This window comes from Patagioenas fasciata, chromosome 6 (genome assembly GCF_037038585.1).
Source record: "Patagioenas fasciata isolate bPatFas1 chromosome 6, bPatFas1.hap1, whole genome shotgun sequence".
Lineage (NCBI taxonomy): Eukaryota > Metazoa > Chordata > Aves > Columbiformes > Columbidae > Patagioenas > Patagioenas fasciata.
Window position 1 is genome coordinate 12991762 of NC_092525.1, and position 24605 is coordinate 13016366.

At 42.0% G+C, this 24605-nt stretch overlaps 1 protein-coding gene across 5 annotated transcripts in view; it reads left to right on the forward strand.

Moving 5' to 3' along the window:
* Positions 1-24605, forward strand: part of SMG7 (SMG7 nonsense mediated mRNA decay factor) — a 51856-nt gene that overhangs the window by 3897 nt on the left and 23354 nt on the right. For 3 of the 5 annotated variants that reach the window (XM_065841842.2, XM_065841845.2, XM_065841843.2), the window contains exons 2-8: positions 15535-15566; positions 16862-16979; positions 17916-18048; positions 21080-21251; positions 22084-22155; positions 22860-23010; positions 23338-23473. In XM_065841842.2, the coding sequence (XP_065697914.2) occupies positions 15535-15566; positions 16862-16979; positions 17916-18048; positions 21080-21251; positions 22084-22155; positions 22860-23010; positions 23338-23473 (814 nt within the window). Of the gene's footprint in view, positions 1-2551; positions 2634-4142; positions 4295-15534; positions 15567-16861; positions 16980-17915; positions 18049-21079; positions 21252-22083; positions 22156-22859; positions 23011-23337; positions 23474-24605 lie in introns of those variants that run through there. The other 2 variants (XM_071809959.1, XM_071809958.1) reach the window with 2 other exon arrangements.

Sequence of the window (24605 nt, forward strand, 5' to 3'; positions counted from 1 at the left end):
GGATTATGTAGAAACATGGAATTGTTTAGGTTGGAAAGACCTTTAAGATCGAGTCCAACCGTTAACCCAACTCTGCCAAGTCCACATCTAAACCACGTCTCTGAGAACCTCATCTTTGCATCTGTTCAACCCTTCCAGGGATGGTGACTCCACCAATGCCCTGTGCAGCCTGTTCCAATGCCTGACAACCCCTTCCAGGAAGAAATTTTTCCTAACATTCGGTTTAAACCTCCCCGGCGCAACTTGAGGCCGTTTCCTCTCATCCTATCGCTTGTTACTTGGGAGAAGAGATGTAAAGGTGATGTTTATCAGTGCTTGGAAAGGCACTAAACAGAATACTTTTTGAAGCCCACAATGAGTTTCACCAGGACAGGCAGAGTGAGTTATTTAATTATCTTGAGGAGGAAAAAATAAACGTAACTACAACGTTAATAGATAATCTTGTCACGTGTGCCTGCAGCGTGCTGCCTGGAGGTCATAGGATCACAAGGTAACTTGGGCTGGAGGAGACGTCAGGAGGTCCCTGTCCAACTTCCTACTCCAAGCAGGGGCAACTCTGGGGTCCGACCGGTTTGTTCAGGGGTTGAAAACCTCTGAGGATGGAGGCAGGTCAGCCTTTTGGGGCAGCCTGTGCTATTTGACTGTTCTCACAATGGCAAAGATTTTCTTTACATCCAGTCTGTACCTCTCATATTTTAACTGATGCCCATTGTCTCTCATCCTCCTGCCTCAGGCTGCTGCATAGCCTGGTTCCACCTTCTCAATCCCATCCCTGCAGGCATGTGGGTGCTGTGGGTGCCCTGAATCCTTCCCTGCCCCAGGCCAACCTGGGGTCCTGCTCCCCTTCCTCCAGCCCCAGCCACCCTGGGGTCCTCTGCTGACCTTGATCTACATTTTTCATGATTTCTCTTGATATCTGAACAAGACCAGTCGGTCTCACAGAGTATTCCCTCCAGCTTTTTTATGTTCTGAAATGATTAATGCTGCTTTCATACATTGTTTACCCCTGAATTTTAAACAGGAGAGGAGTGGTGGAGAGATCAAATACTGTGGTGGCCTTCAGGAGGCACCTCTTAGCACACTGTTTTCTTTGGGGGAACATGAAGGGAAAGTGTTCCATCTTCATTTCTCTGTTTTTTTTCCTCCATGCAAAATGTCCCTAGCATTTGATAACTAGAATTGCTGCCAATATTTGGTATGAGCAACACTTCTTATCCCTCTTCAAGGGTGAGGGTAATGGTTTAAAAAGGCAAATAAGATTGATGATTACTACCGATCAACAAGCTTTTTGTGGTAACCTGTGAAGTAAAAAAAAATTGACAATTTAGAAAGTGTTAAGCAGTTCCCCTCTGGGCTTTCTGCTGAAGGGAATTCATCTTGCTGAGAGCCCCAAGACACGCACTGTACCCCCGAAGTCTCCAGGCAGGTTCCTCCCAGCCCTGGCCACTGGCGGTGGCTGGGACAGCCAGGCAGTAGTAGCCCAGCAGCTATTTTTTGCTCCCTTCTGTTGTGGAGATTTGCATTCTAGAGCGTGCCACCCCTGGACAGCTTGTGCTAAAGTCACAGGTTGCCTGGATGTGCTGTTGTAGCTCTGACACTTTTTAAATCAAGCCTAGGTTCCAAAGGGAACAAGGCTGGTGTGAATGTACCACTTATCACTCATTGCTCCCCTTTCTCAGATGGCTTTGACTAATTTTAAATGTCTTCTACAGAGGAATGGAAGATTCAAAGCTGATTGTTACCATTGACTTTATGGAAGTTAGAAGAGCAATCCAAATGAGAGGCAGAGCTCAGCTGGTGTAAATCAGCACTTGCAGAGCTTTAAGTCCACTTTTCTGTGTGTGGAGTTTGAGTTTGCTCCTCTGTATGGAGCTGGAGTGCAGGATGTTGAAAGAGTGGCTAGATTCACATCCTTAGAAGCAAGAATTTGAATGCATGTGCAGTTTAGCAGGTGGTGGGCTTGTTTTTCCACTGGAGGGGCTGGTGGCATGATGGTGACTATGTATGAATGTGTGCCAGCAGGAAGAGTGCTGCAGTAATCAGAAAACCTGATCCTTCTTGCTTAGTACTTGGCAAAAATTTGGCCATATAGACAAAGGGTGTGTTTTAAGCTTGAAGCTGCTCCTTCCTCTCACCCTCAGCCCTGATTTGATGGTGTAAGTGTATGGCCAAGTCTTCAGTGAACTGGACTGGGGAACTGCACGAGGTTAAAGTGCCGTTTTTCTTTTTTAAACCCATGGAGTTTAGCCTGAGTTGGTGTCCTGATGTGCTGACAAAAGGGGTGAGGTTGTGTACAACAGGAATGAGGTGCTAAAAGTAAGGGCAGGGTGGGGCCACTGCTTCTAGTGATAGCACTGGTATCATTAAAGTGCTCACTGACCCATAACACCAGTAAATAACACCCCATTTCCTAGAACATAGCTGTAGCTATATATAAAATCTATATAATGCTATATATATATAGAATGTAGCTGGTATCACTGTCACGAATAGTTCTGTTTTCAGTCCAAGCTGAGTCTCCTTTTTTTTTTTTCTTTATTTTCTGCTGCAGAACACAGCTTATTATGGGTGCTGTTACTGCGCTTGCTTTGAGGTTACTTGCAGAGCAGTGTTCCAGTGACCTAGAAGTGCAGGTTAGTGTAAGTAAAGTTACAGCTGTATTTATTTGTGATGGCAGGGGTGATTCCTGTAGCTGTTAGCTCTTGTTCTGACCTGCATATTCCTACATAGTTTGATCTTCTATTGAAAAGGAAAAGGTTTTCTTGTGGCAGTGCCGTTTTGATGGGGCACTTAAACTGCACCAAAAGCCTTTTGAGAAGGTTGCCACCTTCTCTGAATATAGGATTTGGAAGGGGTTTTTTGCCCATTTTTTTTGTTTTCAGTGCATGATAAGGAGATATGTTTTCTTGGTGAATGCTTAACTATTTTATTTAAGTACTCAATATAGAGTATATAGTGATATTAATGAAAATCTCTTTCTTCTGTCCTAAGAGTGCATCTTCCATATAGCAGTCTCATAACAAGTAACCCTAGCCTGTTCCAGTGAGATGATTTTGCCTCTGAGTGAACTGATCTGTGTGCTGAATCGTATCACTAAACTTTTACCTCAGACAACTCAGAGCTTTATTTGAATCAATCTATGTGGATTAATTGCAGATCGAGTGCATGGTGTCTGGGGAGGGTGGAGAGGATAGTTTGTGGTCATGTTTCATTTTGTTGGGTGAGGAGCTGCTGGGGGTTGTAGAGTTTTAAGGGTCCTTCATCTCTACTGTTGGATCTTCGCAGGAGCAGCAGAGGTGCACTAGTAGGAGCGTACTCCTCGGGGTAAGGAATGGTGGAAAAGCAGTAAGGAATGCAGCTGTGATGTAGAAGGAGTATACGTGGGAGGACATTAGGTGTTGATTTTGTTACTTTGAACTTGAGGCTTGTCCTCATCTCACTTGAAAGCTGCGCAGCTGCTGTTGAGCAGGTGGGGAATAAAACCACAGATTTATTTCCTTGGAATCATTAGCAGAGTTGCATACTTTGGTCGGGCACTTTTTAATACATTACTAGAGAGGTCATAGATTTCAGTGATGTTTGGTAAAACCAAAGTTTTCCTGTGCTCAGGAAGGGGTATGGCATCTGAACTTTATTTCTCTGTCTTAGTGCAGTGAAAAGACCAGAGAATTGTGGGACTGACTCTGGGCCATAGTTTTTCACTATTTTGTACAGGAGGAAGTTGGATGTTGTGTTTTTTGCTTGCTTGTTTGTTTTTTTGTACATACCTCTTGAGCACTCATGTTGTTGCATGTGGTATCTCATTGGATGTAGGTTTACAGTTGTACTGCTTCCGTCACCAGCTCCCGCTTGTGCAGCCGTGCTCAGGGTCCTGCTTTTAGCCCACATTTCTAGCCTTGTCTGGCCACTACTATTCTTCCCATTTGAATTTAAGAAGAACTTCTGATAGTAAGCTTGGGGACTTCCTAGACAACCAAATGAGGGGGAAATGGCTTAAACTGTATTTTGTTATTGTATATTTCAATTCCTCTGAGATGAATCGGTAGCTACCCGTTCAGATCAATGTAATGCTGTGATTTGGGGTGGAATAAGAGCTTTTTTGAATAACATTAGGCCTGCTTTCTCTTCTTTCTGTATTCCAGTAGGATTTTTCTCGGATTATTCACACTGGCTTCTGCACTCAAGGGATTATCTTGAGGAACCAGAATGCTGAGGAGTCTCTTGGGATTGTAACACAGCCGTGGGCGACAGACTGAATTTCACTGATGGGACTCAAATCAGAGATACCCTTGAGGTACTTAGGAGTCCTGCTAGAGTTAATCTTCTCATCCACCTTTAGGGAAAAGAAATGTCATTTTTCTGAAAGTACTTATGACGTCTCTAACACACCAGCAGTGTATTTCATTGTCTGTGGTGTTGAAAGTACCCTCTAGTGCTCAGCCCTATTGAACAGTTTTCTGCTTCATCTAATATTGGTATGTGTAAGTTGATGTTTATTTTTTTTCCTGCCTTCTGAAGCATTGTCTGTTTTGAGTCTGTGGAACCACTTGTCATATGACTGAATTATCTCAGAGAGCTGCTCTCTAGAAGTGAGAAATTAATGCTGCATCTGTTTTCAGTGGAACCTTTACGACTGATACTGCCAAATTAACATGGGGAAAAATTCTTGAATTACTCTAAAGACCCTTAAGCAGAGATTAGACTTTTTGGATGCAGCAAAACAGACATTTTGGGCATTGAGAGTCTTTATTCAAGACTAACTTTGGTGGTTTTTGTTCCCTTGATTTATTGAGGCCATGATAGTTGTTCCTGTTTGATCAGGTTACAGCATAGGACAGTTTGGAGACAGCATGTTCCAGGGTCCCTTGGACTCCCTAATGGTCCGTGCTGCATTATTTATCCCAGTTTGACTTCCCTACAGGTGTTGGCAGGAATAGAAATAAATTAATTTTTGATAAATCCATGGGAAAGATAATTTTTTCTCCTTTGTTTTATGATAATCTTATAAATCCTGCTACTGTACTTACTGTTAGAGTCAAAATCTCCTGGTATTTGCTTTGCTGTGTCCTGTCTTGGTCTCGCTGTGATTTGAAGAAAGCACGTGGATATTGCTATGTGTCAAACAGCTGCGACTGTGTGATAATCTTTTTTTAAACCAAGGTTTCCTGTAGCCAGCAAGGAGCCTTTGACAGACTCCAGCTTCAGTTCCTTCTGCAGTGCTGGTTTTGGCCACGCCTTTGGGCATTCATACCCTTAACTTGAAGTACACTTGAGCCATTAACAGGGGTCTCCAGGGTAGTCTTTCCCATCTAGTCTGACAATAGCTAAAAATAGAAGTGCTAATCTTCTACACCTATGAAGAGGGGGAGATGGAAGGATGAGACAAGAGTTTTGGCTGTTGAATAGATGCTGGTGGTTTGTCTTGGTGTAAATACTTGTCGAGGACAACGCCGTGACAAAACTTCTGAGCGTAAAAGCTTGATCTAGCCAGCCGTTCCCAAAAAAAGCCAGTCCACTAGTGGGTCTGTTTTTTGTGAATAGCAATAAGAATAGTGCCCAAAGGATTTAAGCTACATTTTTAATACTAAAGAAAAACCAAAAATCACTGCGAGTGCATAAAACCATGAAAATTGTAGCAGCTCTTAGAGCTTCAACGTAAAACAGAGGAAAAATTATTTCAGTATGAAGAAAAAGGTGAGGTTTCTATTAATGTTAATGATTATACATTAAATTATTAAAATATGGAGAGTGAACTTGCAATAAAAATCTAGAAAGTGTTTCAGTTTGTCTTCATATCATCAATACGCCAAAGTTGAACCCATCTTTAACTGCAAAAGAACTGCCTAACATGCATTATCAACATAACAGAAGGTCTTAGTTCAGGAGTATGTCGCATAGATGATGCTAGGATATTAACTTCTGGCAGTTTTTCCACCCGGTTTGAACATACTTATACTATTTCATTTTAGAGGTGTTTTGGTTTGAGGTAAACTGGAGGACTTATGGGGCTTGGGGCAAAGAGCCTTGTAGGCGATTGTGGCTTGCCAGGTGTGCAGTCCAGCTTCAGCTGAAATATTCCTCTTCTTCTGGCTTTGTTGTCAAAGACCAGAATAACCTCTAAAGCTTGAAACTATCTGGAAAGATATTTCCAGTATATATATTCAGAATTAAAGGTTGGTCTCTCAAAATCAGGTAAAATTCTGCACATTTTGCCTTAAAGTTGGTTATAAAATTTTATTTTGCGTCTTGTGTAATTGATTCTGTTAATGACTGAAATAATTCTTTGTGGATTACCAAAGTAGAAACTGCTGTGCTGGAGTGTTAAGCGATGTGGCCCAAGAGTGTCTTGTCTTTAGGAATGACGCATGAGAAAGACGTGAAGATCTTTGGGCCTCTGAAGACACAGCCGCAGGAAATTTTATTTGTATGGTTGAAAATGCCGTAGAACAGATGGATTTCAGATTTGGGGTTAGGGCAGCATGGCTCACTTAGTTTCCATGCTTTATTGTCAAATACTGAAATAGAATGCCCAAGTTATTCTATTTTGAAATTTGTTTTGGACTTGCTGGTATCCTATACAAAACTTTCAACGAGATCCAAGCTATTGTGGCTGCAAAGTGAAATGCTGAGGCTGAACTGGCTTGTGCAACTTGTGTTGAGTTGATAACCGTTAATTGTGTAGTCACGTGCTGAGCAGTTTACCAGCATCGTCCCTCCTCGCTTAATATGTGCCAAAGATTCAGAAAATGTCTTCTCAGTCTAAGCAGGTGAGGACAGTCCCTGCCTCTTCAATGCCTTAGGAAGGTTGTGGGGGGTCAGGTGAGGCTGGTGGTGTTTGCTGAGGGATTTGGTGAGGGAAGGAGCCAGAGTGCATGAACCCAAAGCAAAATGTAGTGCCATGTGGAAAAGGTTTAGCCAGGTGCCTAAATCTCAGTACTAGTGCTTTGAGAGCACATGCTCAAAATGCTGAACTCCATTGTATCTATCCTAGTTAACTTACTACAAAGGCAGTATGAGGGGTTACTTGTGCTTTATTTTTGCCACCTGTGGTGGTGACATCTAATGTATTTGCTCTTTCTCCCTCTGCTGCTTAGCAAGGAAGACAGTATATTGAATTCTCAATAACCGAGTCCTCTGTCATTCCTTCCTCTATCCACATGAGTAGTTTTCAGCGTGGCTGAGGGTAAGGATCAGCATTTGCTACTGGGCAAGGGGTAATTTCAGAGGCATCCATAGAAAACACTGAAAATCAGGCAGATATCTTGGCTTTATATCCTGAGCTGGTTTTAGTGGAGGTTGGAGGCAGTGGGGCCCTGCTAAGGCTCGAAGTCAGGACTTGGAGGGCTGCAGGTATTGCCCTCTTCATGCAAAGTGGGCACGTTTTCCAGGGGGAAATGTGTGTCACCCTTATAACCAGCTCCCAGCTGCAGAGTTCTGCTCTCTGGCTCCGTGGGCAGGTGTGAGGGTGTATTTGATCTGTGTGGCACTAAATTGGCTGTGTAATTACCAGCCCTTAAATTGAACACTGTAGACTTGCCTGGGAGATCCCCAGCGGTGGCTGCGGAGGGTTGGCATCTGCTGCCTGACCTCAGCTGATCTGGCCTCTGCAAGGCTGACCTAACGAGCAGAACCGTCTGAAAGTGATGTGAGGATATCCAATTTGCATTTTCCATACTTCTGGACATGGTTTTCGTAATGCAAAAGCTGCTAAAAGATGTTAAATAATGTTACCTTATCTTAACATCTGTTATCTGCTGTTTCCAGCCTTTAACACAAGTGCTTACCAAGTGAGGAACTGTAATAGAACAAATGAGTACTGGTGTTACTATTTATCACAACTCTAATGCACTCTAATCAGGATGGATTTGAAAGAGCAAAATAAATTTTGTTGTGATTTTTTTTGTTGTTGTTTTGGTGGTGTATGTTTAGTTGTTGTGTTTGTGGTGATTTCGCTTGTTTGGTTTTGGGGTGTTCCCTTTTGTGTGTAAAATAATTCTGTTCTTTTTCTTGCTCAGTCTCAAAACCTTGTGGGGATTACCATGGGAAATAAGGTAGTTCAAATGCAAACCTCTCCCATCCCGCTGAGCACTGTAGTCATAAGAACTAATAACCCTCCTATGTGCTTACCAGAAGTTCCTCATTGTGGGTAGCAAGCAAACGGAGCTTTATGATTTTTCTCTCCACGATTTGTATCTTTTGAAGGGAGTGCCTGTCAATGGTTGAGTGGCTTGCAAAGCAATCTTGAAGAAGCTCTGTGTCTTCACACCTTTAAAATCGCTTTAGTTTTTAAAAACTAGCTTGACCAATGAATAGTGTGAAGTTTAAGGAGGTACACAGACAGATTATATATTCTGTTGAACGTTTTCCAATTGACTTGTTCTCAGGTCAGCTGCAAAGCTGATATGTTGTCAGCTGATGCGGTAAATGTGTTTGCTGTATGGATGCTGACAAAGACACGGACTATTCCATAAGCGAATTTATCAGCTCTTTGCTTAAAATATGCAAAGATATCCGTGTCTTGGAGTGCCACAGATATTGAGTATCTGTTCTTTCCCAAGTATGCCTTTATTATAGTTATTAAGAGCAAATTCCTAAAGGATTAAAAACTATTTAATTTTTCTGTACTGCAGACACTGTCAGGGTTACATGCGGAGTGATGCTGTCAGCTCCGGGAAGGTGAACAGTGTCAAGGTGACTGGAGTTTGTGTGCTTTTCTTTCATGGGCAACATCCATTTAGAGGTTTTTTTCCCTTATGGCTCCAGTAAAATTCCAGATAAGGAACAGGTCAAGACAAAGAATGGCATAGTCAGTATTTAAAAAATACATTTACAAACCAGTGACTGTGGAAAGTGCAGCTGAGCTTTCCCGAGTTAGTCTTAATGCTGCACGTTTGTTCCAAGCTATTTTTGTTTGCATTGAAAAATACGGATTGTTTGGTATTTAGTTTGCGGGTTACTTCCTACTTAAATTTTAGAACTCTGTGGGATAGACACAGCCATATTGCTGATGCTGAACAACTGCCTACAGACTGGATCCCATTTCTGAGGCATTTAACTCAGGTTTGCAGCACCACTCTTCTCTCAGGGCTCAGACTCACTCTTGTGCTTTGCGAGAGCTCTTGGCTGTAAGAAGAGGGAGGCTGGAGATTTCGGTGAGGACAGCTGAATGCTAGAAGCCTGAGCAGGGTAGGAGACTTAATTTCCTTCCCTGTAGATTAAACTGGAGAATAAGCACATATAAACTTCCTTCAGGGTAACTTTTACCTGTTGGGCACATCTTTTGCAAAACTTGAGTCAAAGGAACTGACTTTGCTGAATCTGGAGGAACAAAATGAGTTTGAATGAAGGTGACTGTGAGGGTGCATCTACTCTTATCCAGGGAGGAGGCTTGTCAGTTCTGATCAAACTTGGAAAGAGCTGCTTTTGGTGATTGCTTTTTGAGGATGATTATTATGACTTCTAAGAGAGCCTGGGCTAGGAGAAAGGGGGATGATGGGATTAAAATAAATCCTGTCCCTGTTTCTCACCACCCCTCTCAGCTGAGGTGGGAATAAGAAGGTAATGGAGCAGGATTCCCTGTGGAGAGGGTTTGGATTCTGGTGCTGGTTGCCTTGCTTTAACAAGGTGGCTTTTTACTTGCACACTTACGCTGATGCAGAATTGTTTGTGTGGCTTTGATTTATGGCTATAATCAGATAAAGCCACTGGTGAAAGAAACTAGAGGTACCCTGGCTTCAGCTGCCTGTAACAGGAATAATAAGCTAGTTAGCACATAAAATTGAGAATAAGGTGGTACTGTTGAAGGTGGTTTTTGTTGCCGTGTCTATGAGGATTGTCCTTTCAGTGTAAAAGGCACATGGATCATTTAATTTGATGTCTCACAGTCTCTTGCTCCATCAGTAAGAGCTGACATCACCAAGACCTTCCTTCTCCCAAAGCAAGTGATTCCACCGCTTTTTTGAAAACTGTGGTCATCTGAATTAAGTGGCAACACTTACAAGTTTGGAACATTAAGAACTTGTTCCATAAAGATAAAGCTGCTTGAAAAAAAATTGTTAAATAGTACATAGCTGATGCACAAGTGAGTAGGTAAAGTCTATACGCAAATAAATAAAATCTGTATCGGGCTCTCTATATCACTGCAAAATCCTGACTCCATCCAGTTACTCTCTCAGGAGGAGATGTGTCAGGCTGTTAACTGGAGCTGCTGTCTGAAACCTGTTGTATTCAGATGATGTTGAATTGATAGATGAAGGAAATATCCAAGATGAAGCTGATCCACAAGTTCCCTGCTACTGTTATTCAGGTATAAAAATTTAGGTTTGTGCACAATCCTAAGATTGCTATAAAAATACATCCCTTTGACAGGTTGTAGTTAGAGATACAGTCGCTATCTACAAAACAGTGCAGGGAAGTCAGAGTTATTTTATTTCTGTATGTTTCAAAATCCAACCTTTGGCAAAGAGTGTAAACTATAAAGGATTAGTGCCCAGCAAGTCTCTCAAAACTGCTAATAAAGCTTTATATTTTAGCAAGTATTAGTGGTTATTCTTAGGAATGAAAGGAAGAATGTTTATCTTCCATAAAACTGTCAGCCACTTAGATCAGACCATAATTTTTGCTCAGCGCTGAACTCCAGATGTGAATGTAAATGTTGTCTTGGGAACAGTCTTTAGGGGCTTTTGGGCAACTCAACTCTCCCCTGAATCTGCTGTGGAATATTCAGTGTTTTCTATAGCTTTCCCCTGCCCTGAATCAGCATGGGTACACTTAAATCAAAACAAACGAAAAAACATACTGAGATATTAAGCTATTATGAAGTTTTCTTGAAGTTAACGACTGTTTTGAGGAAAATCTGCAGTAGTAGTTGCTGGGTGTTGCTTTGGAGTTCCCTCTAGGTCTGAGCCTTGCCAGGTATTGGAATGACTAAAATGTAATAAGTGTTAAGTATATTTGACTTTTCTTTAGTACGCTAGCATAGAAAATTTACCTTCTCTACCCAAAATAAAATATTTCCTACCTTTATTCTATGTATGTTCTATATCATCATATTCTTTTTCAGAGGAAGGAAAACTTTGTGGCAGTGCCCTTCAGATCAGTCACCTCATGCTAAGGCTTACTTGGCTGTGGGCACTTTTCACTGTGGTACAATTTCTGCACTTACCTCTGGTGAACAGAAGTGCAGGAATATAAATTCCTCCTTGGAGTGAAACTGCCTGGGCCTTTCAGTATGGTTTTCAGTCTGTATTCACAGAACAAATGACTGGATTCTAATTGCTTCTGTATACCCAGTTGGATTCATTACCCATTTTGGTATTGAAAATCCTCAATTCCTTATCAAGGGGTTTGCATTACTGTGATTTGATAAGGGAACTGATACAGCTGCTGATGCTTCAGGGCTGCCAGGGGAAAACCAAGTGGAGTTCCCCCTTCAGACATGGTGGAAAGCAGAGCATTGTGTTCAGTGTTTATTTGTAGGGCTTGTCATGCCATAGCAGTTCTTGCCTGGCTCATCCTCGCTGTGTGAATGTGGTGTAAGTGAAGCTTGACTTGGACCAGTTGAACTTTCCAAAATAGTGGATGTTAACTGTCTAACACAAGACTGCTGCTTTGAAAAATTTGACTTAATTTTATTTGCCTTTCTGTGTGCTTGATGATGAAGCTTGATAGCAAAATCAGGCTTCTGTAGAACTGATATTGCCCTCTTACAGATACAGTGTGGTATATAGAGAATATTCTCTGTGCTTTGAATTATAACGGAACTGAAGAATGTAGGTTGAAACACAGATGAGCTGTTTTGGGGTCAACAGTGAGATAGACCCATTTGTTTAGTGCTACGTGAATGGAGTTCAAAGGCAGGGAGTAATAAGAGGATTAGGATACTTAATTTACAAATGTTAATGTTTTGCTGTACAGGAGAGAACGGACGGTTCAGAGTATGGATTTAAGCCGCTGGTTTTCCATGGTGTTGGGAGCAACACGTGGCTGTGGGGAGGGCTTGCTTTGCAGCAAAGGGGCCTTAGTGTTTCAGAAAATACTTCTGGACTTTCAATGAGGAATAGAAGAGTTAACCAGGAAGGTTGTATGATCTTTTTCTTTTTATTTTAAGAGCAAATTAAGCAAACCTGTCCTAGTGTAAAAGTGTTAAGTGGGACTGCATGATGTACCTTTCAAGCTCTTGATGTGATGGTTTAAACACTTTAAAATGTGCGTGGGAGAATCATCCCCATATTTGTAGGGCTTCTCTAGTGTTTATCAGCTGAAGGGGAACAACTGATTCTCTTTGTCTGCTTGGGGAAAATTCAACTGATTAAGAATGGTAAAAACTTGAAAACAAAATGCATCTGTCTCGTCTTCCTTTGCTAAATCCAGTGGTTCATTCCAGGCTGAACGTAGTGTCTGGGTTCCCCTGAGTTACAGTAAAACAAGACTTTATATACTGCCAGATTTTTAAGAGGAGAAAAGTTTCCTTTGCCATCTGTGGGTACTCAAATGTCAATATGTGTTATACCTTCAGAATGTCAGAAGAAAGTCCTGACTACTGTCTTTTAAAATGCTTAAACGTTTCAAATATTTGAATAAAATGAAAATTCCTTTAGCTGTCAAACTATTTGACTGAATTGAATGATAGGCTTTTGTGTTTGACTTTTGAGTTGAACTAAAGCATGGGCTGAATTTATATTTGGTTAGGAAGTCCTAAAGAATAGCTATCACAATATATCAAGATGATGTATCATCTAACAGAGATGCTTGAAATACAACTTTTTGAACTGTGGTTTGTGCTTATTTGGCTTTAGGGCAACTTGCCTGAACTGCTGAGTCCAGCTGGGCAAGGAGGTACTTGAGAATATTCTCCAAATGATAAAATGTGTAAGCAAGTTGTACCAAGTTTGTTTGCAGGTCATGGATTTTTGCACCAGAATGAGTCAGTGTAATGCAAATTCAATATGAGGCGGTGCAAGAAAATATATGGACAAAAAGGCATGTTAAAAACAGCTTGATGATGGAAGGAACCACCTGCACCATCAGAAACTCTTGCCGTTATCAGTGAACTCCAGCTTGTGCCCGGTAGAAGTCTCTGAGCACCAGCGAAGGCTCCTCAGTGACATTCTTTCAAGGAAAAGGCAATGCGTCTTTCCTCTCGAGATGCTAATATTTTGCTGCTCCCGTGGAACACATTCGGTACCCAGGCTGCTCTCTCTTATCCTGGTTTAGCTATGGTAGGTGCAACTGGTTTAAATAAAAGTTGTTTTTAGGTGGAAATGAGAAATGTCAGACCCACTTTCTAATTCGTTTGGCCCCTAGGAAGTATTGAAATGACATCTATACATCTTTTTAAAAATTACAGTGATTATCAGCTCAGTGTAACTTGTTGCAAGCTTATTAGGTATAACAGGCAGTTTGCAGTATGTCTAGTGAAGAGATTGGCCCTAAAGGCTCTTGTTCTGTGAGCCCGTGAGTATTGCCTTTCAAAAAAGGTGTTCTAAAAAGAAATCTTTCTGATAAAAGTTCTGGTCTGGCCATGTTGTTAGGGATATGCATTTACGGAGCATCTGTCAGCAGTTGCACTGCTGTAGGGGTTGAGGCTCACTTCATCTAAATTCTCCAGGCAACAGCTGCTCAGAACTTTATGAAAAGAAGCCTTCAGAGTGGTGCTACTTGTAGTTCCCCCTTTAAAGATTCATACTTAACATAGTGGAAGGTAGTTCTGCACATGTCATTTTCAGAGGAGCGGTTCTTGGCTTTCACAGGGCAGAGCCTTTTTGCCTGCAGGAGAATTTTGGGCTCAGCTTTGCCCGAGCAGCACTGTGTGTCCTGCTTGGACCGAACCTCTTGGTAGGATTCATGACTTTGGCAATGCAGATTGTGTTCTCAGCTCAAAGAAAAAGTTTGTACAACTGGCAGTTGTTTAAAGTGTGAGCCAAACTGTATTAACTTGGCTGGCTATTGAAAAAAGGGAGACTTCTGCATCAAAGTAACTCAGCTCTTCTTTCTGAGCAGAGGCGTTTCCAGCTGCCAAGTCAGAGCATCGCAGACCGGGCTCAGCTTTGCGCTCGATTAGACGTGCAGGTCAGAGTCGCAGAGGCTCCTGAGGTGCAGCACGCAGAGATTGCCGTCCTTCCTTGGCTCCTCTTAGCTGTGCAGGGGGTAGAAACCTGCTTTTTCCATCCTGCTACCCGCCGTGGTGGGGAGGGCATCACTGAGCTGCCTTTTCTGACCTCCGTGTTGACCAGGCAGAAACGTTTCTTGGGCTTTCAGCTTTCTCATGACACAACATCTAAAATTTTCCTTGCTTGTCTGCCAGCAAGAATAGGTTGTATCTTCTTCCAGCATACCCTGTTGTTAGTTGAAAAAAAAAATGTATTAATGCGTTCTTGAAAGAAATCAACTGAAAAAAGTTGGAATTTGTAAAGCGGGTGAGGAGCGTGCTGATTTACTTCTGGCACCAGTTCAGATATTCTTAATTAATGTCCTTGGAGCATCCCATTGCTTCTTGGATGGTACACTGTGGTGAGCTGCTGTAGGTAATTTTTTCATTTGATAAATAGAAATTTTGTGAAGGGACTTACCAACATGCATCACCCTAGCGAAGCACTGACACTGATACAATATCTTTTGAATCCTGATGTGGACCTCAAAACCTTCCCTGTAATTTATAGCCAGTAGGTAGAACCCAGAACAACTTGAAAAACTGTTTTTACAGTCAGCACAACTTCACATTGGCATTGGCATATATGCCTGTGTCTGAAACCTCTTTATGGTTGAGGTGGTGCTTTCTCCTAGCTCTTCGTTCTTGCCCAAGCTGGCATCCGACTTTCATTTTAGACACAGTGTGACTTTCATCTATTTCTTTTTTTGTGGATGGAGGTGGGTATTCTGTACAGTAGGAAGATATCTGGTGTGGAAAGCTTGCACTCTGTAGTTACCATTCTGTTTGTGTGTTCTGTATGTTCTTTTTTCTTGAAAACCTGATCAAACCATGATTTTAGAGAGGCAGGGCAAGGGAGAGGGTTAATTGGAGAAGCCATTGTCTTTTTATTGCCTCTCCTTAAGGCAATCTAGTGCAGGACTGAGCGGCAGGAGGGCTGTGGTGATGTGCTGACAGGCACCCATGGGAGTTTGCTTCATTCTCTGTTGGCTACTTCATTTGACATGTGGCAACTTGGAGTTACTATCAAATTCCCAGCTACAGGTAAGCACGTCTTATTAAAATCAGCAGGACACTGCTGCCAGGTAAAGCTTTGAATATAGTGTAAGGGTTTTCTAGTTTATATATTTTTCTGAAAGAGACTTCGGCTAAGCAGGGAAAAGACCTGACTTTTGTTCTGATGTAAATTAGAAGAAATCAAACCGTTCAACAACAGTAGCTCAAATCCCTACTGCAGGGGGTAAACTATGGCAGTGGAGGTTGTAGGCAGCCTCTATGGAGCTGGTTCCATGTCCTCTACTCACTATTGCATGAATGTGCTTTAGTGTAATTCAATTATTTTGATCAGTCTGTTTCTGATTTATTGTTTTATTGCTTTCCTACAGGCAGGCAGAAGTCCTGAAGGCTGACATGACAGGTAATTGCCTTTATTATACAGTTGATCTAGCTGCTCATGCTTGATTCCTGGTTTTGTTTGCCTTTTCTGTGTTCCTTATGCTTATCATTCCTAAGAATTCTCTGGAAAGTGAGTGACATTATGTTGAAGGTTTGTCCTGTGTATTTAAATGAATAGCACTTTAACAGCTGCACCCTTCTTTCCCGTATCTAAAATACATGTATTTTTGAAGTTGACTTCGGGTGTTTTAAAAAATTTGGAGATGGAGATCACACTCCTACTCCTCTCCCATCGTGTTCTCCTTTTGGGGATGAGAAAGAGCCTCCTGCCCAGACTACCACAGGCACTGCTGTACTTGGGATTAGCCAAGATCTGGTTTTGAGAGACCTGGCTGATGGAAATGTTGATCTGAATGCTACCACAGGTGTTATGAAAGTGATGCTACAAAATGCTACAATCTCTGTTTTAAGCTGTACGTGTTTATGGAAAAATGGAGATGGTTTATATAAATGTATCAGCCAAGCAGTGCAAGCAGCTTGTATAATGAACCTGTGCTTAACTGCGCTCACCGCCTCGGCGTGGTACACAGAGCAGGTGGTGCGGTCCCCACAGGAACGTTTTAACTGCCTGGATCCATCTAACCCAGCAGGAGCAGCTACACCCTCAGCAGAACGGCTTCCCGGGGGTGAGGCCGCCCCTTGTGCTCCCGCAGCCCCAGCTTGGGGGATTTCACAGGGAAATTAGGCTTGGGATAGTAGGGAACAGCGTTTGTGTTCTCCCGCAGTGACAGAAAGCAGATGGCTACCAAAGAGGTAGAAAATGACAAGCATGCAGCAGCACTTGCCCAGAGTGTTCTTCTAAATGCCAACAGCCTTGGCTCCAGGGACTGTCCTACTTAGCATCCCTTGATGGACTTATTTTTACTAATAATTTTTTCAGGTGACTGGACATTTTTCTAGATTCATCCAGTGGCAAGAAGTTCTGCAGCTTAATGACTTGCAGAGAATCGCCTCCTTGTATCTGTTTTGTTCATTTGGTTTGGGCTTTTTTTTTTGTCATTTTAATTAATTTTAACTTCCCAGCTGCTACCTTTGCTCATTTCTAGTTATGGTGTTATAGGAGACTTGTCAGTTAATCAGTGATCAGCCCCTCTGTCATTCTTGTATTTCACTATTCTGATGAATCTATGATAAAAGCGGGTGTTTGACACCTTACACTGCGCTATGTTCTTTCCTTCGGTGAGTGGGTGAAAGATCAGTTGGAATAACTCTGAGTATTACAAAAACTGTTGTGTCTTTGTGTTTTTTGTTGCTCAGATTCAAAGCTGGGTCCAGCAGAAGTCTGGACATCCAGACAGGCTCTACAGGACTTATATCAGAAAATGCTAGTGACGGATTTGGAATATGCTTTGGATAAAAAAGTGGAACAGGACCTGTAAGTACCTCAGTAAATTCATGTGTATATGTAATCCAGGCTGCTGCACAGGAAACCCAGAGACTTTTAGGAAGTGATTGTGTCCTGCGAAATGGTTGTCCTATTTCCTTTAAAATGAGAGCTATGCTGTGGGTGAGAGATGAGAACACACTGCAGAGTGGATGGAGAGCGTTCAGTAGGTCAGTACTTCACCTCTGGCAGTCAGCAGCAGCTGTGTCAGGCAGGAGTGGGGTTTGGTGAGCCAGATGGAAGGGAGAGTTTGGAATTTCCAGAAAGGAGGGGATTGCCTGATGTAATCACCTGGAGCTTTGAGCCGGGTCTAACAGGAGTTCAGTAGCTGCTAAAGACCCTGACTTTAAGCCCTCTGAGGTAGGGCTGGGCAGAAGGAGGAATACCAGGAGAGAACTTGGCCAGGGTGCTCACAGCACATGAAGAATCAGGGGAAGATCCTGCTGGGTTTTCTCCATGCCCCGAGTCTGTTCTCTGTTAGTTAAGATGCAGACCTGGCTTGTCACAGGTCTAGTTAAGAGAAGGATGTGTTTCTTCCAGCACTGAGGGGAGGAAGATGAGCAGGCTGGCTGAGTTATCCTGTCCATGCCTCTAGATGCTGAATGATTTTTAACTCGAATTTTTATACCACACATCTGGTTTTCAGAAGAGAGAGCAATGCTGCCTAAACCAGAATAATTACAAGCAAATATTGATGCTGTTACATTGTTAGCTATACATTATCAGGATTGGTTTCTCTAGTTGTGAGAGGTGGGGACCGGTAATTCTTCCATATTTAACGTTATTTCTCATCTGAATGTTGTCTGAGCTTGAATATACTTCATTTTCACATGTGATGTTATGTAACTGAACAGCTTCTTGTTGCTTTTGTTGTCTGCATAAGGCACTTCCAAAGTAAAAAAAGGAAAACACTTCTTTTGTTTGCAGTTGGAATCATGCCTTTAAAAATCAAATCACAACGCTGCAGGGTCAGGCGAAAAACAGAGCAAATCCAAATCGGAGTGAAGTTCAGGCGAACCTTTCTCTGTTCTTAGAGGCAGCTAGTGGCTTCTACACACAGGTGAGTTGCAAAAAAATGTCTGTGGTATATTTGTATAGTCTGGAAGAAAATGTGCTTCAGCCTTACGCTGCTGGCGAATGGGTCCTTCACAAAGCTGTGGCTGTTGGATCTCCTGTGCTGCTCCAGCCACTGCTGGTGAGAAAAGAGCTCTGGTATCATACCAACATGAAAAACTAGTTTCTTGCTTTCTGAGTATACATTTGTTGCCTTCTTGAGCTCGTTTGTACCTGAATCATCTGGCTATGAGGAGGTCTGGCCTTCACTGACTCACCAGTCCATCTTGAAACCATTTACTCTGGTCTTTGTAGTAATCTGTGGTGAAAAATTCCATATTTTAATTGTACTGTCTTAAGAGAAAGAACAACAAAACCCCACCCGAGCCCAACAAACATGTTAAATGGTGGTTTCATTGTACTTTTATTTTTTCATGCTATTTCTCTACAAATTCTCATTCACCTTCTCATTACTATACCTGAATTCATGGGAGATTGTTTATCCTTCACTATGCAGGGGAACTCTTTCTGAAAAGAAGGAATTACAACAAAGATAATATGTTTTGTTCTTGGCTCCAGTCACTCAGAAACAGGTGCAGAGTTCCAAAATGCAGATGCACTGAGGATTTGTGTGATGGCTTAATGTGTTGTGCTTTGTTGCGTGTCTCTTCCTTGTAACTCCTGGTGCCAATGGTGAGCACAGAGTTAAGTTTTCCAGGAACTGTCTGTGTACATACTGCACACATATCTGAATACAGCTCTTTTCTTCTTAATGATGATAGCTCAGTGCCCACTACAGCTGTGTGTTTAAGTAGCGTGGATGTCCCCAAGAGTATTGTGTTGCATCTACAAAATATGATGCCTTGCTGCTTTTTTGATCAAGACTCTCAGGCTTTACGAGCACATCTTCAGTCTCAATTCTGTATTTTTGTCAACCATTATTTAGAATTGCAAACTTAATTTATGGGAGTTTTTCTTCCCCTTAACCAAAGTCGGATTGTTGAGTGCTCTTGAGCTAAGTATCTTTTGCAAGGTTTTCAGTTAATTGCAGAAGGGTTGTGACTCCTCTTCATCTATTTATTCCTTACAGTCAGTTTTTTGCCCATACTCTCTTTTCAATGGTAGATTTCAGCTCATAGATTATGGAGATTAAGAGACTGTGTGGCAATGACCTTAATATAGATAACTTGCTTTTCTTCCCTTTTTTTCCCCCCTCATTTGGTGGATGCTTCAGCAGTGTTGTCACTGCTGAATCCTCTCTCTCAGGTATTGGTCTCACTAGACTTTGTGGCTGGTTTACCCCTGCCTCAGTTTACAACACACACAGTAGGTCATTCTTACCACATCAGTTCCTGCCTTGATTCTGAACATCTGCAAGACAACCCCAGGTTGGTTTGTTTAGGGTTTTTTGGGGTCGTCCCCTCCCCCCCCGCCTCCAAATCTGTGTGATTATCATTATTACTTCCCCTTAGGCATTGTTTTCTGGAAAGCTTCTTATTTGAAGCAGCCAGTTTGACAGGCTGTGGTGGGGTTGCCAAGGGTTTTCTTCCATCTCCAGCATTTGTCTTGCAAAAGCCTTGTTCTTCCCTGCAGTGTAGTGGGGAATTTTGCTCATTTTGTGTATGACACTACAAACTGCGTTGTCTTTCACCGTTTGCTGTGATGTTAATTGTCCCATTTTTAGTTTAAATATTTTGCTCAGGCAAGATACCTGCTCCCCATCTGCGAGGCCTGTGTAAATGACATCTTTGAAAGGGAGCGTGAATTCTCCTAATTCAGCATGTAGGAAGCTGTCAAGTTTCTCTCTTTTATCCAGCTTTCATCTGTGAGATCCCTCTCTTTTGGGGATTTTTATCTACTGTATAAAAGACAGAGCAAAAGGGGAGGGAGGTGCAACACAAACCTTCTCCTGCAGCAAGCAAAAGCACCGCGTCGCAGGTTTCGCCGTTGACAGAGCGCGCATCTCTGTCACCCGTTCAATGCGCCTTCATCTGCAAGCAGAACCCTCCTGCAGGTCTGTTTTATTTGGAGACCGATTACGTTCCCAGCGGGGAGAAAGTCTGTCAATTCTTACTTTCATTTTCAACTTGTAACACAGTAGAACAAACACTTTTCATCGCTACGTGGTTACCGCTACTTTCCGGAGCGTTTGCTGGAGTTTCGTTGTGAAAAACTTCAGAAGCGCTAATTAGAGTGGAAAAGTTCAGATTTTCCTTCAGTCAGCTTTTGAGATATTTGATCAAGGAGCTGATGCCGTGTTCTTTGAAAGAGTCTCACAGTTAGCTTGGCACAAAGGTTTCCTGACAGTCAGCCACTGAGCTGTTAGCCACTCTTGCCTGGTGTTGCTCACAAACTTGGTGCTGTTCAGGCTTCTCTCTGAAGTTTAAGTCAGGGTAGTGCTGTTTCTTATGCTGGAACAAGGTGCTTTGGAGGATCCGTGGCATTCCTTCCCGTTATTTTCAGGGAATGGTGTCACTTCATCAAGGAATTAAAAAGAATGTCTTCCTCTTGAGTGCCCTGTTTACAAACCAAACCAGAAAAAACAGACAATGCGGAACAACAACAACAAAACACTACAAAAGCAAAAAACTCACAAACAAACAAGAAACAACCAACCCAAGAAAAACAAAGCAAAAAACCACAAAACAAACTAAACCAAACACAACAACAACAAAACAAACAGAACCACAAAACCTGACAAGATTTGTAGATCTCGGATAGTCCATCTCCTGATGCGTGCTTGGTAACTTAAATATCGCAGAAATTAAGTCGCTTGCTGGTTTGGGATGCACAGCTCTCTTTTACAGAAGTAAAACTTTTCCTTATGGTTCTGAGCAGAATAACGCAGTGTGGAGCTCAATGACTTCCATATGGAGAATATAATTTTAAGTCTCTCTTTTAGTAACTGAGGCTTATTCACTTCAAACATGGTTAACTAATCCGCACCTCCGAGTGATGCTCTCTTAGTTTTGCCTGTTGTTTCAATGCTTTTCTGATTACCGTCTTGAGCTGCTACTAAACTAGACCTGTTTTTCTAGTTATTACAGGAATTGTGCACAGTTTTTAATGTAGACTTGCCGTGTCGTGTAAAGTCTTCCCAGCTGGGGATCATTAGCAATAAACAGACGCACACCAGCGCCATCGTGAAGCCGCAATCTAGCTCCTGCTCTTACATCTGCCAGCACTGCCTTGTCCACCTGGGAGATATCGGTGAGTTTTTGAAGGAAAAAGAGGTAGGGTACTGCGCTCTGCCTACGTTCAGCCCTCATGAAGAGAGATCTGTGTGTATCCTGGGCATCTCTGAGACCGAGCGCGCTTCAAATTAGCAGCCGGTAGCTGATTGTACGTTTGGTGGTTGCTGCAGGGGGAAAGGTGTGGAAAGCGATGCTGTTAGACCTTTCTAATGTGCGTTACGCATTAACGCGTGGAGACAGTTAATCACAAGCTTTCTAGTGACTTGCTACAATCTGTCTTCTGGTGTACTAATCATTTTGTAGCTCGTAGGCACAGCGAAATGTCGAAACCGGCAATGATTACAAAAGCTTGTTGCAGCAGGTTAGTGTACTTCGCCATTTCAGAACATTACTTTTAAATCTTGTGTACAAAGGCCACAGTTAGAATTTCAGCCTTTCATAAACAACGGTTCTCTTTAAGTTCAACAGGGTTATTTCTTTGTTTATTAGAGTAGAACTATGTGTTGTAGAAAATTCTCTTTTCACAGGAATTTGCAGTTGCTTTTGTGATAACCTAAAAGTAGATCTGGTTGCTGATTGTGCAAAGTAGTATGAAAAATATTTCTTGCTGTCTGGAGGTGATGCTTTTGGCACAACATCTTTCTGAATAAACTGTGATAATAGGATCTGAGGAAAAAGAACCAACATTTTGAATTTCACGCTGCTTGGTGTAATTATATGTTCTCCTGATGCCTGTTTCTAAAACAACAGTAAAATGCTCTTCAGGTAAAGTGGGTTGTAATAAGGTAAGTGTAGGAGAGTTGAATTTTTTGTCTCAACTTGTTTTTATTTTGTGTTTGTTTTCTTAGCTCGCTATAGGAATCAGACCAGCCAGGCAGAGTCTTACTACAGACATGCAGCTCAGCTTGTCCCTTCTAATGGTGAGTCTGGGATACCTTTTATGTTCCTAATTCCACAGGAAGATTTAGGGTATTGATTTTGTTGTATGGCAGTTGGAAACTGGGGATTTTTATATAAACCTTCCTCCCCAAATACCCAAAACAATCCTGCAACAAAGCCTGTTGGTAAATCATAGACAATAGCTGTTTGCTTGATCCGTACTGCTTGTCTCCTTTTTGTGAAGATTAAAAGAAAACCCAAACAACAAAGAGTTAATGCACAGCTTCACTCTGAGGCTTCACAAATGCTACATTATACTGTGCAACGTTCATATGTTATAAAGTACAATGAATGAAAACTTGTCTACCAGCAGAATTTTTTATTGTTTGTTCACATGCCAGTTTGTAAAGTTCAGTCGCTAAAATCAGACTTTTCAAGTTGCTCATGCAAGAGCTTCTTTAGTTCAGGTATCTAGCTTTTTACACCATGTTTGTTGCTCAATTTTAAAGCATATGCTTAAAAAAAATAAAATAAAGGAAAAAACACAACAGCCAAACAAGGTAAAATATACTGGAAGTTTGGATGCTTTTTCGTTTCAGTGATACTGATGTGAGGCTGGAGTAAAAGAGTCAGCAAATGAATCTGAACCTCATATGCTGAAGATTTTAGGACTTTGTGCTCCCTTTTAAGTTGACCACACTTATTCTGAAACCTAGCACACTCAGCTTGTCTTTTTCTCCCTTAGGTCAGCCTTATAATCAGTTGGCTATTCTAGCTTCCTCCAAAGGAGACCACTTGACCACAATTTTCTACTACTGCAGAAGCATTGCTGTGAAGTTTCCTTTCCCAGCTGCCTCCACTAACCTACAAAAAGCACTTTCTAAAGCACTGGAAAGGTAAGACTAAGCATAATGTGCTTCTACTCCGATAAGGTGGTGGAGACTTCTTCCAAATGTACCTGCCTTGCCAGATGTTATTCGTATTTGGTAGTAAAACCAGAAGTTTCTCAACCCCTTACACATGTATGGAGCAAAAAACTGTGTCTGGGATGCTCCCGAGTGTGAATAATGAATGCAGAAAACAAGCATCTTGTGCCACCATGAAAAAGTAGCTTTGCATGGACATTCCTCCTTTCTTGAACTCCGTAGAAAAACTTCATAATGTTATGTGCAGCTGTGTTTAACTCCAAAGACTGAAGTCGAATGTTTCTGTTCTGAATGTAGTCGTGATGAGGTGAAGACTCGATGGAGCGTGTCTGACTTCATCAAGGCATTTATTAAATTCCATGGCCATGTGTACCTGAGCAAGAGCTTGGAGAAGCTGAGCCCTCTTCGAGAAAAGCTGGAAGAACAGTTCAAGGTTAGTTCTAGCAATACATTAATGTGTGTATTGAGGAGACTATTTTTAGCAGCTGAGTTCTGAAATTACAGTCCAATAATTTTTTCACATATTAAAATACAGGAAGCTCAAATAGCCAGTTATGGAAGGTTTGTACCGGAGCTCACACTGGATAGTTCTGTTGACTTCTGCAAACACTAGGATTTTTTTCCTGTGTGGCATGTGCTGCATTATTAGTGAAAATACAGGAGAAATCAATGACTACAGTTGATTTTTCTGCCTTTTAACATGCTGTAGTGAGTTGAGAGAAGGGAACGGAGCTGATGAGGGGCTGGAGCACAAGTGTGATGGGAACGGCTGAGGGATCTGGGGGGTTCAGCTGGAGAACAGGAGCTGAGGGGAGACCTTCTGATCTCTGAACTGCCTGAAAGGAGCTTGGAGCCAGGGGGGGTCAGGCTCTGCTCCCAAGGAGCAAGCTCCAGGACCAGAGGAAACAGCCTCAGCTTGCTTCAGGGGAGGTTGAGGTTGAATCTAGGGAGCAATTTATTCCCAGAAAGAGTTATTAAACATTGGAACAGGCTGCCCAGGGCAGTGGTGGAGTCACCATCCCTGGAGGGTTTGAACAGACACAGAGATGAGGTTCTCAGGGACATGGGTTAGAGGCAGACTTGGCAGCATGAAGTTCGCAGTTAGACTCTATCTTAAAGGTGTTTTCCAACCAAATGATTCTGTGATTCTTGGATACCTGTGAAAAGCACTTGATTCATCTGGGAAGTCTTGGTGCAGTTGCCTAAGGAGTTTTGAGAGCTTCATTTTTGGATGGCGTTCATCCACTCCCACTGGTTATTAAGACTTCTTTTAACCTTCCTCAGAAAACTTGTCTCTCCTGACCGCAGTTTGCATTTGAAAACTATGTCCAGTACAACTTTAATTTGTGTGCGGACCAGAACTATTCAGAACACGTTTCCTCTGGAAAATACAGGAGTACCCATTAATTATATAGCCAGTTCATTAAGTTGAACAATACAGCAAAGACTGAAACAAAGAGAATTTTGTAAGGAATTTATAAAAGGTAGTACAATTTCAAAGTGGGCATTATATTAACTGTTATATGCCTTTTGGGAACTGCTCTGCTTCAGCATCTTCATTTGTG